This window comes from Orcinus orca, chromosome 1 (genome assembly GCF_937001465.1).
Source record: "Orcinus orca chromosome 1, mOrcOrc1.1, whole genome shotgun sequence".
NCBI lineage: Eukaryota > Metazoa > Chordata > Mammalia > Artiodactyla > Delphinidae > Orcinus > Orcinus orca.
This window is the reverse complement of record NC_064559.1, coordinates 167108376-167123404: the sequence shown is the minus strand read 5'-3', so window position 1 is coordinate 167123404 and position 15029 is coordinate 167108376. Positions and strand designations below refer to the sequence as shown.

At 52.1% G+C, this 15029-nt stretch overlaps 1 protein-coding gene across 4 annotated transcripts in view; it reads left to right on the top strand.

Annotated features, from left to right (window-relative positions):
- The window catches only part of ACOT11 (acyl-CoA thioesterase 11), a 69166-nt gene that overhangs the window by 17110 nt on the left and 37027 nt on the right, over positions 1-15029 (top strand). Inside the window, exon 1 of one of the 4 annotated variants that reach the window (XM_004273810.3) lies at positions 4723-5020. The exons of the other annotated variants lie outside the window; for them this stretch is intronic. Coding sequence (XP_004273858.1) covers positions 4988-5020 — 33 coding nt within the window. The 5' untranslated portion in view covers positions 4723-4987. Of the gene's footprint in view, positions 1-4722; positions 5021-15029 lie in introns of those variants that run through there. 4 annotated transcript variants of the gene reach the window in all.

The following is a 15029-nucleotide window of genomic DNA, read 5'->3' as shown; positions in this document are numbered from 1 at the left end:
GAGAAATGGGCACAAGTCAGTCCAATTTAAGAGAAAAAGCAATGTGAGAGAGAAATAAAGAGCTGTGAACTGCGGCTGTGTGTTTATGTGTGGGGAATGAAGATACAGAGGAGGAGGATGTAATTTCCACTTAGGAGGAGCCCAGAAGACTTCCTGGAGGTGATGCCATTTGAGTCGGGCCTTGACTGGGGGGAGGGTTTGGATGTTGAGTTATTAGAGGGCATCAGAGTAGATGGAATAGCAGGAACAAGGGAAAATCCAGATGTGTGAGGGAACAGTGGGAAGCTTTGTTCATGACTTGAGAGGATTAGAAGAAATAAGTCTGGGACTTCCTGGCGATTCAGTGGTTCAGACTCCATGCTTCCACTGCAGGGGACTCGAGTTCGATCCCTGGTCACGGAGCTGAGATCCCACATGCTGTGTGGTGCAGCCAAAAATTTTAAAAAAAATTTTAAAGATTAAAAAAAAAGAAGAAGAGGGGCTTCCCTGGTGGCGCAGTGGTTGAGAGTCCGCCTGCCGATGCAGGGGACACGGGTTTGTGCCCCGGTCCGGGAAGATCCCACATGCCGCGGAGCGGCTGGGCCCGTGAGCCATGGCCGCTGAGCTTGCGCGTCCGGAGCCTGTTGCTCTGCGACGGGAGAGGCCACAACAGTGAGAGGCCAGTGTACCATAAACAAAAAAAAATACAACAACAACAAAAAAAGAAGAAATATAAACAGGGAGACTAGGGGCAGTAGAGGACAGGCCATGTGCTCCCATGTCTCTGCCAGCTGTCACAGGCTAGGGGAGCAGCCTTGTTCTGGGTGACACAGAGCCTTGGTCATGAGGTAATGGCCTTATCCTCATGGCTAAGGATAATGGTAACATCCTTGTGGATATTAGAGCTCTTTAATCGTCCAGGCAACCTTAGATGGAGTGAGCTCTTCAATCTTAGAGGTGTGTAGATGGAGGCTGGGACACTTGGCATGTGTGTGGAGATGGGAGGGCTGCAGGTTCTGGCCCCTGGAGGGGTTCGGCTAGGGCAGTGCTGAAAGTGGGAGTTGGAGTGGATGATGTCAGAGGTCCCCTCCCACCTAGAGAGTCTGTGGTCCTATCTGGGAAGGCTAGAAGGTCCAGCAGAGGGAATTCCTGGGAGTTTGGTCATTTATTCACTCATTTATTCCCTCATTTGCCCCTATACCCAATCATCCATTCATTCATTCATTCATCACTTAGTCACTAAACCCTTGGTCTGGGCAGATCCTGTGCTGAGGACTCAGATGAGGTCTCTGCGCCTGTGAGCTCCCAGTCTGATGGGGGAGCAGACCCACACTTGACAGTGACAACCCAGTATCATCGTAGGAATGGAGATTGTTTTATTGTGTTTTGTCACTGAGTGGGAGGTAGAGCTGGGACATGGACCTGAAGAAATAATGCAGATGTTTGTCCTCCAGCCAGGAAGGCCCCATCAGTGGGGCCAGATGAAGGGTGTAATGTGGGAAAAGAAGTGTTTGAGGGAGAAAATACTCTGGGTTCATGGGGCTTAGGAGGCAATCTTCCTCCAGTCACGGGCCACTCGAGAACCAGGCCTTTGGGCTGAGGGCACCACAACCTCATCCCTCACCGGAAATGAGCCTGCTGGATTTGAGAACCTCTAGATAATTCCTTGGTCAGCATAAGCTGTAAGCAGGTTATGTAGAGTGGTGGTTAAGCTTCTGAGCTCTGGACCTAGATCAGAGTGCAAGTTGTGGTGCTAACTATTATCAATTGTGTGACTTTGGACAGATGACTCTGCCTCTGTTCTTTCCTTTGCAGGGGAATATTAATCATAATATTGTCCTCTTAGAGTGAGGCCCAGAGATGGTAACAAACATGAAGTGCTTGCGCAGTGCTGGGCAGGTGAGAAGGGCTATGATGACAGGGCTAAAATGACAATGATGACGATGACAGTGATTATGATGATGATGATAGTGATATACAGTATAGTGATATACTGTCAACTGCTGCCTTTAAAACCTCTGGGCCTCATTTTCCCCAGCTTAAAATGGGAGGACTGACCTAGCTCACTGGTTCTCAAAGCGTGGTCCCCGGACCAGCAGCATCAGTATCACTTGGGATCTTGTTGCAAATTCTTGGGCTCTACTGCAGCTCTGCTGGAGGTAGGTCCTAGAAATCTGTATTTTATTTTTTATTTAGTTATTTTTGCGGTATGCGGGCCTCTCACTGTTGTGGCCTCTCCCGTTGTGGAGCACAGGCTCCGGACGCGCAGGCTCAGCGGCCATGGCTCACGGGCCCAGCCGCTCCGCGGCATGTGGGATCTTCCCGGACCGGGGCACGAACCCGTGTCCCCTGCATCGGCAGGCGGACTCTCAACCACTGCGCCACCAGGGAAGCCCTAGAAATCTGTATTTTAATAAGCCCTCTGGGGACTTCCCTGTCAGTCCAGTGGTTAAGACTGCGCTTCCACCGCAGGGGGTGCTGGTTTGATGCCTGGTGAGGGAAGTAGGATCCCACATGCCTCTCGGAGTGGCCAAAAAAAAAAGCCCTCTGGGTGATTCTGATGCAGGCTGAAGTTGGAGAACCGTTGACTAGCTATCACTTAAGACCTCTTCTGGATTCGTCTTTCCAGGACTATGATTCATCAGGTGTGTTTCATGCCTTCTGCATTTAGGGCCCTGGTCTGGGGGCTCGTGGTATAGGCACAGAGATGAGTAAGATGTGATATCAGCCGTCAGGGGGCTCCCAAGTGAGTTGGAAAGGGGAGACAGACACCCTTGGAAATATTCATTGGAGTAACAGACCAAACAGAGCTGCTAAAGAGACACAAGAGTCAATTCTGTAATAAATAGCAAAGGGGAGGGAGACCTTTGTGGGCTGGAGGGGCCTCTGCAGAAAGATCTAGTTCCTGATAGTATCTTGATTCAGCCTTGCTGGAAGTCTTCTCATAAGTCTAACTGAATGATGTCTTTCATATTTTATGCCTTGTTGTGGTGTGGCGTGGACAGGACTCTAGACTTGAGGCCAGGAGTGGTGATTCTAGACAACTTCCTTGCTCTATGACTTTGGTTGGCTCACTTTTCATCCCTGTGTCTCGATGTGTTCATCTGTAAGACGGGGACACGAGATTGAGTCCAGTGAGTCTGAGTCCAGACAGCTCTGGAGAGAGGGTAGGGTTGGGGACCAGAAGCTCTCTGGGTTTCTATCCTCTCATCTGCATAGTGAAGACCCTGAAATGGTCCTGACTGCATGCCTTACCCAGTGAGATTGGGGATCCAGTGAGTTGAGCTCTCCCCTTTCTAGGCCAGTTTTCTTACCTGTCCAGAAAGGTCTCATGACACCTGTCCTCTTCACCTCGCATGACTTTTATCACACTGAGCGTGTTCTTCAACCTCAGAGGCTCCCTGATGCCTAAACCTTGTTGCCTGGCATTCAACGTCCTCCACGATAGACTCCCAGCTTTTTCCTGCAAGATGGGGGCCCTCACTGCCTATGACTGCATCCTGTTCTGTTCCCATTAGGCCTCCCACCTCACCCCTCTTGTCAGCCTATTCAGTCTTCAGTCCGGCTCTAGCACTACCTCCTCCACAGAGCCTCCCGGCTTGCCCCAATCCTCAGTGCCATCCTTGGATCATCTTGCCATTTTTAAGGCGTGACTTTAATTTTGCATTTGTAGACACTGAAGTACTGACAGACCATAAACTCTTTGAAGGTAAGGCCTGAGCTCACAGTGATGGACATTAGAGTCCTTGACTCCTAGAACAGGGCGGCCCAGAGAGAGGAGAAAACTTGCCCAAAGTCACATAGCACATTAGTAAAAGAAACAGGCCCAGAAACCAGTTGTCTTAGGCCCAAGAGGAGACATTATTAGGGATGTGGTGAGTGGACTAGAGGGGCAGAGGAAAGGGCAGAGACCTCAGAATTGGACTGACCTCTGTTCCAGCACAGATCTGCACTCAATAGCTGGGCCACCTGGGGCACCTCACCTACCCTCCCGCAGCGACCTTCAGGTGGGGTTGGAATGAGGACATGGTGAGGCCTGGCACACAGTGGGTGCTGGGTTATTGTGAGGTGCTCATTATTATTTGCCATCCACTTGTCAGTCCCAGCTCCCCTGCCTGCATTCCACTCCCCTCCTTCTTTCCTTAAACACCAAGCACTTGATTTTATTGCCCTGTCGTGAGAAATCCAATGTGGGTGTCAAAGCTGCCTCGCCATGTGCCTTGCAGAAGTGAGAGGGAGAAGGGAAAGTCCTGATGGTCTTTTAGGGGCTGGGGTGGGAGCCCAGGGGGATGAACTCTGTGGAGCGGATGGGTGGAATTTGGCAGGTGTCACTTTTAGAAAAGTCACGCCACCTATTTTAAGGAAGTGAGGGGGGTGTGCCCCATCGCTGGCCAGCAGCTGCTGGATGCTGGTGGGCTGGAGCGTTGGGCGGCACCTCAAGGGTGAAGAGTCCTAGCAGGTGGGTCTGGTATCTCTCTGGGAGGCTGCTGGCAGCTCCCCAGACTCCTGTCACCTTCCAGCCTGACCCCTTGTGGACGGATGGAAAGCCGGTGCCTGTTTTGCCAGTGTCACTGGCTGGGGCCGGGAGCCATCCCAGAGCCAGAGTCCCTGTGGGGAGGATGTCAGGGGCTGGAGGTGGGGGTGACGAAGTTTGGCTGTGGCTGGAGGTGCAGTGAGTGTCCGGCTGGGTGCGCAGTGGGTGGGCATAGGGGCCCCTGACATGGCTGTGGCCCAGCTGGCAGCCTCCCTCCGTGCTCTGCACTGGGCAGGCAGGCGGGCTGGCGCGGAGCCTCCGTGTGGGGCGCTAGGGGAAGGGCAGCCCGAGGGCAGTCTGAGGAAAGGCCAGGACACGGTGATAACTGATAACGGCTGGCTCAGGAGGGGCGGGAGCCGGGGAGGAGTGCGAGGAGAGGCGGACCGGCTTCATTTGGAGCTGGAGCCGGGCTGTCGCTCAGGTGACCGGTGTCTCTCCGAGGAGGGTGCGAACAGCTAGCGGGGTGTCGCAGCAATGATCCAGAATGTCGGAAATCACCTGCGAAGGGTATGGAGGGTGGGCTGGGGGCGGGTTGGGGGCAGAGGGGAGGGGACTGGAGGCTGGGGATCCTGAAAGAGAACTGAAGTTTCCATTTTAAGTCAGAAGTCCTACATCTTCTCTCATTTTCCATGGGCCACTTTCTAGCTGTCTTTGCAAGGAGAAATCACAGAACTCCTGGGCTGGTTTATTATAAGCAACAATCCCCAAACAAGCCCCAGGGGCCGTTAGGAGGGCTGGCTATGTTGAGTGGAATCATCTTCGGCAAGTTCTTTGCGTCTGGAATTCTATTCTGGGGGTGTGTGTCTCTCCCCATGGAGTTCTGTGCCGGTTTCTGCCTGACGGCTGAGCTCTGTGGCTCTGTAGTGTTTAACTCTTAGAGTTCAGGGCTTGAGGGCCACGAAGCTGCTAGAAGATACAGGCTAGGGGTGTGCATGTGAGTGAGTGTGACAGGCTGAAGCCAGTGTTCTTGGGGACAATTACCTCTTTGGGAGAGCACGTGCAGGATCAAATGAGGGCTGTTGGAAAGGTGTTCTGCAAGGTGACCTCGCAGAGAACGTTTCCCTGGAACCTCCCAACAGGGACTTTGGAGCTGAGATTAGATGCTGAGGCACCAGACAGACCCAAGTGCTCAGCGGTCCCTGTCGGGAGCCTTTGATCTGGGGAATGGGAAGCGTTCAGGACAGACTGGCAGACGTGCTATGCTGGGTGTAGAGCTACCATCCTCTGAAGACATTTTTGAGAAAAGCCTTTTAAAAGGGGCAGGGGCAAATAAAGACATCTCTTCTCCACCCCCTCCCTCTATCTGTATAACTGGCCTTGATCACCACCTTTGGATCATTGCCTGCATGGCAGATCTCCTTGGACTCCCCTTGTTTCCTCCTGAATTCTCCAAATTCCCCTGGAATACAGGAGGAGACCATTTTCTGGGTTGTTACCAAAGCTGCTGTTAATGAAAAGCAAGCAAACCCACCCACCAAACTCTTCACTGGGGACAAAGAAAACCGGGTTAAAGGGGGGCCTCAGATAACCCGCATGCCCTGCTTTACAGGGTTTGGGGGCCCTTGTCAGTATCCCATGGCACTGCAGACAGTGAGCATTTTGGAGTCGGATGGTTCTTGCTTTCACCCATTACTGGGTGACCCAGCAAGCACTCGGCACATGTGAATGAATGAATGAGGTGGTGAGCCTCCTGCCAGGCTGGGGTGGTTGGAGGAGCATTGAGTGCCTGTGTGGTGGTGCTGGAAGGGTCACCTGTCCTGTTTCTCTCAGTGGAGACCCTTCTCCTTCCCCATGCAAGCTGTCAGAGTCCCGCACTCCTGGGCCGGTACCCTGTGGGAGGCTGGGAACCTCTGCTTGAGTTCTAGCCTGGTCCGGGCAGCTCCCAAGGGGGCCCAGGAACTTCATTTACTCTGGGAATGAGGATGGAGCTGTTTGTCCCAGTTCCCCCTGAGAAGCTCTGCACCCGGGTAGTGCTGCCAACAGGGTGGCTGAAGGTCAGAAACAGACGTGAGCATCTGTGCATGTGTTCACGCACCCACAGACTTCCACGTTGTTCCTGACCCCCTGTGGCGATCCCCCTGCTTCACCTTGAACCCGAGGACAGCTGGAGATGCTGCTCCCCAGCCCCCCGGCGCCAGCCTCAGTCAGGGTCTAGTTCAGAGTGTGGGGAGGCTTAGGGTATACCATTTGGCCACCTCTGGATTAGAATCTCTTCTTCACCCCATCGCTGACATGTAACCTTGGGCCACGCGCTCCCCCTCCCTGGTTGTTCTCTGAGGTCCCCATCAGCCTCGACATCCTGGGGGTCTGGATGTTTGTGAAGGGTTTGTGCACCACCTTGAGGTTGGTCCTGACAGTGAAAAGTAGGGGCCCAGCTCCCTCAAGGACCCTGCTGTGTGGTGGAGGAAGGGAGACCCTTAGACGTAAAATAGTGTGCCTCTCATATAGCAGGAACACAAAAACTTGTGAACAAATGGGTGGCCATGGGAGCTCAGAGTGGGCTGAAGGGGTCCCAGCAGGCTTCCTGGAGGAGGAGATGAGACTCAGACACTTAGCTTCAGCCCGTTTGGGAGCCACATTTGAAGCCCAGTCTCAGCCATGGGCAGATAGCCTTGGCGTTCTTAGTCTGGAGGACTCATCTTCATCCTTCAAAACCTGGCTCAGCCATCATTCCCCTTCAAACCCCCATCCTGCTGCTCCCAGAATTAACGGTGCTTCCTCGGGATGTTATACTGGCCTCAGTTTTTCCCTCTACAGGGATTAGCCTGTGTCAGCGCTGAGTACTCTGTGATGAGCCCAGGCTATTGAGGGAGACACAGTGAAAAGGTAGTCAAAGAAACATACAATGAAAATCTGTGATAAGAGCTGTGAATAGTAATAATAAATGTCATATAAATGCTAGCTATGTGCCAAGCATGCATTAATTCATATATTCCTTATAACAACTCTGTGAAGTAGATAGTGGTACCATGCCCAGATTAAAGATGAAACTGAGACAGAGAGGTTAAGTAACTTGCCCAAGGTCAAACAGCTAGTAAGTGGCACTGCTGAGATTAAACTCGGGCTGTCTGGAGAACAGAGAACTGTTAGAGAATAATGAGAGAGGTCACAAGAGAGCTTTGTGACCAGGTGACAACTGAGCGGAGACCCAGCGGCTGAGAAGGAGGCAGCCATGGGAGGAGATGGGGGAAGAGCGTTCCAGGCAGAGGGAACAGTATTCATTTATGGGCTCCAAGGTGGGGGGAGCTTGGTGCATCTGAGCTGCCGAACGAAGGCTGGCGTGGCTTGGAGTGGAGTGAGTGAGGGCGGAGCAGCTGGAAGGGGCTGAGACATGGCTACGACGTGCTGCAGGCTGGGGGCCTGGACCCCGGAGGCAGGGTTTGGGGTTTGGAGTGCTGTGGGCCCTATTGTTCTGCCCACCAGACTGTGTACTCTTTGGGGACTCTCTGGTCCCCAGTCTCGGTGCCAAGGTGTGCAGTCCCTGCACACTGAACTCAGCAACCCGGGAGAACACATCATCAGAGTTCCTCTCCTCCAGCGCCATGAAGGTCCCCACTGCTTTCCCATCCACCTCTGACCCCTCACAATAGGGAGGTGGGCCATAGGATCAGCGCCCTGGTGCAGACAAGGCACAGAGAAGTGAGAGGATGTGCCTGGGCTTGTACCACTGGCGAGAGACTCGGAACCCCTACCTGCTAGGTTGGGACCCCTTTTCCAGCCCTTGTCTTGGCCACCGAGAAAGTGGCCTCGATCTCACACCCAGACTCACCCCATGCCAGCCTCCTCTGCCCACCTTCACACACTGACAATGCAGATTCAGGGCTGACCTCCTGCCTCTACCTCCTAGGGCCTAGGGGAGGCTGCACCCCTGCCCTTCACCTGTGCCTGGTCCAGGTGGGTCTGAGCTGGACAGTGGTAAGAGTCCAGATAACTGCCTTAGAGACACTCACACACTTCACTCCCTGTAGACCTGTTTCCTCATCTGTGAACCAGGTCTGTTCCTGCAGATCTTGTTAAAGACAGTGGAGGAGTGTAGATCCTGGCACATAACTGGCCACAGTAAATATTGGTTCTTTTATTTCCGTCTCATCTGGACTTCAGTTTCCTCAGGGGGTTGATGACAGGGTCCGTGGGTCAGATGAGATGGTAAATGCTAGCTTTTTGTTGAGCACCTACGGAGTGTCAGGTGTGTTTAAACTTCCCAACAGCTCTGCAAGGCTGCTGGTATCCAGCTAGCTTTACAGCTAAGAAAACCAAGGCTCTGGCACTGAGTCACTTTGAGCTAGTTAGAGAATTGGAAGTCTCGGCTGACCCTGAGCTACAGCTGGGCCTTGTCCTGGGCTGACCTGGCTGAGCCGAGGAACTGACACCTCTGCCTTGTGCCTGCTCTGTCCTGTGCCTCCAGGGACAGATGGTGCTGCTGGCTGGGTCCTCTGCCAGCTCCCTGGCTGCAGACCTGCGTGTTCCTGCCACTCCCAGAAGCAGCCTCCTTGTGGGTAGGAGGTGGCACAAGGGCAGTGATGGAAAGGACCGGAGTCTGGCATTTTGGGAACACAGGGATGAGTCAGACTGGACCTGTCCTCAGGTTCCCCCAAGCTGATGGGGAGACAGAGAGTGGTAAAAACCAATGATGAGAGCACAGTGTGGCCAGGCTGTGACAGAGGGAAGCCCAGAGGTGGCCCCTCATAGCATAGGGGACAGGGCAGTCTCTCTGAAAGAGGTGATGGAGTAGCTCAGCCTTGAAAACTTCTCCAGGTTAGGAAGCATGGTCCCGGCAGAGGCACCTGTGTGTGAGATGTGGGAAAAGCTCTTTCCGCAAGGAAGAGGGAGAATATTTGGCAGTAACCCCTTGAGGTGTCTCTCCCTGGCCCCCTTGCCCATGTAACACGTGTATCCTGCCTGGGCCTTCTTCAATAGTAATAACCTTCTCTCAGCAAATCAGACATTAATTAATGGCAGTAGACATTAAGTATTAAGCACCTCTTTTGGAGAGGAAGCCTAGTGAATGAGTAGAAAGAACTGTGGTAGTGAGAAAAGCAAAATCCCAGCTCTACCACCCAGAGCAACGTGGCCCTCAGATAGCCCGGTTTCAGTTCCCTTTTCTGTGCAAGAGGGATGGTTGTCCCTCACAGGGTTTGGTGAGGATTAAATGGTATTATGGATACGAAGCCATTATATAATGTATATAAATGCCTGGAACATAGTAGGTGCTCCAAAAAGTATAGTGGGGTGATGGGGGGTGGGAAAAGGGAGATGTTGGTCAAAGGGTACAAACTTGCAGTTATAAGATGAATAAGTTCTGGAGACCTAAAATACAGCATGGTGGCTGTAGTTAACAATAATGCCTTATGTACTGGAAATTTGCTAAGAATGTGGATCTCAAGCATCCTCACCACTCTCCCCAAAAAAGGGTAACTGTGAGCTTCCCTGGTGGCGCAGTGGTTGAGAGTCCGCCTGCCGACGCGGGGGACACGGGTTCGTGCCCCAGTCTGGGAAGATCCCACATGCCGCGGAGCGGCTGGGCCCGTGAGCCATGGCCGCTGAGCCTGCGCGTCCGGAGCCTGTGCTCCGCAATGGGAGAGGCCACAGCAATGAGAGGCCTGCGTACCGCAAAAAAAAAAAAAAAATGAGGTGATGGATGTGTTGATTAGCTTGATTGTGGTAATCATTTCACGATATATACGTATATCAAAACATTGTGTTTTGCAACCTGAATGTGTACAACTTTTATTTGTCAACCGTATCTCAATAGAGCTGGAAAAAAAAAATAGTGAGGCCCTGGGACTCTAGAGAGACATGGGCCTGGCTCCTGTTTTCAAGGAGTTTATCTCCTCCTATGTACACCCACTTTACAGTCTAGAAAGTGGTTGTATGTGCTTTACCTTGTCTGGTTGTTCAAAAGTCCAGGGAGTCAGCAGGCTGGCTGGCAGCACCTCTGCGGTGCCACACAGAGGCCCATCATTTGGAATGGGATGCTCACTGCTGGTGGAAATGCTGAACTCCACCTCTGGAACAGGCTGTGATCCGCCCTGGGGGTGCGGCCCAGCCAGGTGTGGCCCTGCTCCTAGGCCTGGAATCCGTTCAGAGATCTGGAAGGGGAGTGGCCTTCAAGTCTTCCTAAAGCAGCCTCAGATTTCCAGCACACTCCAGGGCTGAGCCAAACCAGGTGAGTCTCAATTTCCATTTGATCCCTTAGGGAGGGTATGGAGAGACCCAGCTCCTCTCCTGCTCTGGGGATACTGCCCCCAGAGCTGTGGGAGGGATGGTGGTCTGGGGTCAGAAGTCTCCGGCTCATTCTGGGCTAGTGGCTGGCGGCTACCTTTTCCCAGCCTCAGTTTCCTCATCCGAAACATGTGGACACGGGGGTAATAATGGTCCCTGTCATTTGAGCCTGCTTTGTGCCAAGGAGGTTAGTGTCATGATGCATTTACATAGAGATTGGACGGCCTGCCTACAGGCTTTGAGAGCAGTGGGGTTCGTGGGACACATGGGCCTGGGGAGAGGAGGGGGCCCAAGGACTGAATGACTTTGGGGCAAGGGAAGGGGCAAGTACAGCATTGCTTCCTCCATCCCTACCCTGAGGGCCTCTTGGGACTGAGATTACCTGGTCCCCACCTGCCTGCCCTTACTTTGGAAGATAAAAGTAGAGCTTTCAGGCTGCAAGACTAAGAGAAGGTGTGTCTCACCCCTGCTCAGACTGGTTCTCAGGGAGGCAAACAGGAGACTGGGAGGGACTTCTGAGCCTGCTAGGCCCTCTGCAGAGGCATGGGGGGATGGTGATGGTGGGTGGTGGTGAGATCCCCACAGCCCAGTGGGGGATGGACTGGCCAGGGACCACTCCCGTCCAGCTCTTTCTCTGTATCACCTGGAAGGCAGGAGAGCAGGGAGGAAACCGATGGAGGGTCTCCCAAGTGCCAGGCTCTGTCTCATAAGTCCCGTGGGCTGGGGGATCTGATCTCCCTCCAGGACTGGTCCCGCTGCAGCACCCCTGCCACGCTCTGGAGTCAGAAGAGCCCACGTCCAGTCTCTGCTCTACCTTTTACTGGTCATGTGTCTTTGAGTGGATCTTTCCCTGTTCCCTGAGTTTCCTTTTCCTCAGCCGTAAAATGAGGGCTCCTGCTTCAGGGCGGACTTGAGAATTAAAGGACCCCCAAGAACTAGGCCTGGCACATAGTAGGTGCACAGTAAATGGCAGCCATAGATTTCTAAAAAGGGATTTTCTGAGCTTCTGGGAGAGCAAATCTTGGGCAGTCCCTGTGCTGTAGGCGGTTCTCAGGCACACAACTGGCTCTGTCCCATTAGCGAGACAAACGAGCTCTTTGTTCTCCTGCCTCTAGGCAAACAGAACCCCTCCCTTGTCCCCATGTCCCCTCCCAGATACTCCCTTGTTTCTTTGCTCCCCATTCCCACAAGAATCTGAAAGAGTTTTCTGTGGTCCCTGCTTCCACTTCTTTCTTCTCATCCTTTTCCTAATGCACTCTAATGGGCTCTTCTCTCGCCCTTCCTCCCGCTCCCTTAGAGCTTCTCTGACCTTGGACCCACAGGCGCCCCTCCTCCTGAAGATCCTCCCACCTCAGGGCTCCTTCTCTGGCTCCCTTGCAGGCTTCTCCTTCCCAGCCGACCTCTTTTGCTCTCTCCTTGGATGATGTCTGTTCTATTACTATGACTGTGTGACAAACTATCCCCAAACTTAGTGGCCTAAAACAAGAACCGTTTTATTTTATCTTGAGATTTTTGTGGGTCAGGGATTTGGGCAGGGCTTGGCTGGGTGACTCTTCTGCTCTATGTGGTGTTGATGGAGGTTACTTGGTGGTGTTCAGCCAGTGGATGGGCTGGACTGTGGAGTCCACCAGGGCTTCACTGGTATTTGGCCCCTTGGTGGGAATGGCCGGAAGGTTGGTTCTAGCTGGGACTGACATTTTGAGCAGCCACATGGGGCCTTTTCCATATGAAGGTCTCAGTGGGAAGTCAGACTTCCCACCTGGCAGTGGGCTCCATCAGAGCAAGAGTTCCAAGAGGCCTGGGTGGAAGCTGCCAGGCTTCTCATGATCTGGTCTCAGAAGTCACCAGTTGAGGACTTCCCTGGTGGCACAGTGGTTAAGAATCCGCCTGCCAATGCAGGGGACACAAGTTCGATCCCTGCTCTGGGAAGATCCCACATGCCATGGAGCAACTAAGCCCGTGTGCCACAACTACTGAAGCCCATGTGCTCTAAGCCCTGGGTGCTGCAACTACTGAAGCCCGCGTGTCTAGAAGCCACCGCAATAAGCCCGCGCACCGCAATGAAGAGTAGCTCCTGCTTGCCGCAACTAGAAGAAAGCCCACGTGTAGCAACAAAGACCCAACACATATAAAAAAAAAGTCACCAGTTGAAATGTCACTAAGGGGGATCCAGATTCCAGAGGAGGGGATTAGACCCAACCTGGGGTCTAGGGAGGAGTAGGAAAGAATTGCAGCCACCTTTGACCCACCACAAGGTTGCAGAGTCCTGTGGATCTTAAAAGCCCAAGTGTTCTCATGTCCCCAGGTGCAGCCTTTTCTCCAGCAGACTCCAAACTTGAACATTCATCCTCCTTGACATCTCTCTTTAAGTGTTTCATAGGATCTCAACAATTTTTGATTCCACCCCTACTTAGTTCTCCCCTGGTCTCTCCCAACTCAGTAACCATCACCACCATCTACCAGCCATTTGTCCAAAGTCTGGATCCTCCCCACGACCTCCTGTTCTCTCGCTCTCACACGGGGAAGCCTTCAGCATGTTGTGCTGGCTCCACCTCCCATACTCCTGGGTCCATCATCTCTCTTCAGACTGCAGGGGCCCACGGAGGAGTCTCGCTGCTTCTCTCTCACCCTGCAATCCGCCCCCACACAACAGCAGAGTGATCTTTTTTATTTTTTAAAGATATTTTATGTATTTATTTATATTACTATTTCTATTTATTTTTTGGCTGCGTTGGGTCATCATTGCTGCGCGTGGGCTTTCTCTAGTTGCAGCGAGCGGGGGTTACTCTTCGTTGCGGTGCACGGGCTTCGCATTGCTGTGGCTTCTCTTGTCACGGAGCATGGGCTCCAGGGGCGCAGGCTCAGTAGTTGTGGCTTGCAGGGCTCTAGAGCGCAGGATCAGTAGTTGTGGAGCACGGGCTTAGTTGTTCCGCGGCATGTGGGATCTTCCTGGACCAGGGCTCGAACCCGTGTCCCCTGAATTGGCAGGTGGATTCTTAACCACTGCGCCACCAGGGAAGTCCCCAGCAGAGTGATCTTAAAATGCAGGTCAGATCACTCTCTCCCCACTCATAGACTTCAGTTTTTCCCATCAAACCTCTAGTAAAATCCAAACTCCACTGAGACCTTAGGCCTTGGGTGACATAGGACTCTTCCCGGTCTCTTCCCTTCTCCCTGACACTGCCCTGGCTACTCTGGCCCCCCTGCCGGTCCTCTGGCAGCCAAGCTTGTTCCCATTCCTCCTTGCGCTCTTTGCACCCTCTGCTCGCCTGCCTGGGACCCTGTGCCCCCAGAACCTTGCCCAATCTCTCCTGCTTGTCATTCATTCAGATCTTGGCCACGAGTCTCCTTGATTACTCAACCTAAATTAGTTCCTTCAGCTCCACCACCTTCTTTCTCTATCACATATGCTGTTTTTCTTCTTTCTAAAAAATTCTTTTAAATTGAAGTATAGTTAATTTACAATGTTGTGTTACTTTCAAGTGTACAGCAACGGGATTGTTATACCTATATATATATATTCTTTTTCAGATTCTTTTCCATTATAAATTATTACAAGATATGGAATTTAGTTCCCTGTGCTATACAGTAGGACCTTGTTGTTTATTTTATATATAGTAGTGTGTATATGTTAATCCCAAACTCCTAGTTTATCCCCACCCCCTCCCCCATCCCTGTTGGTAACCATAGGTTTGTTTTCTATGTCTGTGAGTCTATTTCTGTTTTGTAAATAAGTTCATTTGTATCATTTTTTTTTTTTAGATTCTACATATAAGTGACATCATATGATATTTGTCCTTCTCTGTCTGACTTACTTCACTTAGTATGATAATCTCTAGGTCCATCCATGTTGCTGCAAATGGCATTCTTTTTTTCCTTTTTGTGGCTAACATTCCATTGTATATATGTACCATATCTTCTTTTTTTTGTTTGTTTGTTTGTGGTACATGGGCCTCTCACGGTTGTGGCCTCTCCTGTTGCGGAGCACAGGCTCCGGATGCGCAGGCTCAGAGGCCATGGCTCACGGGCCCAGCCGCTCCGCGGCATGTGGGATCTTCCCAGACCGGGGCACGAACCCGTGTCCCCTGCATCGGCAGGCGGACTGTCAACCACTGCGCCACCAAGGAAGCCCCCTTTCTGTTCTTAGGATAAGTCCCACTAAGGATATACAGTCAAAATCATGAGTTTTAAAGTCAGTTTCTTATTTTTCCATGCAGTTATGCCAGTAACTTGAAATATACTTTGATTCATGACTTTCTTTTTCTTTTAGGAAATACTTTGCATTTTCTTTTAA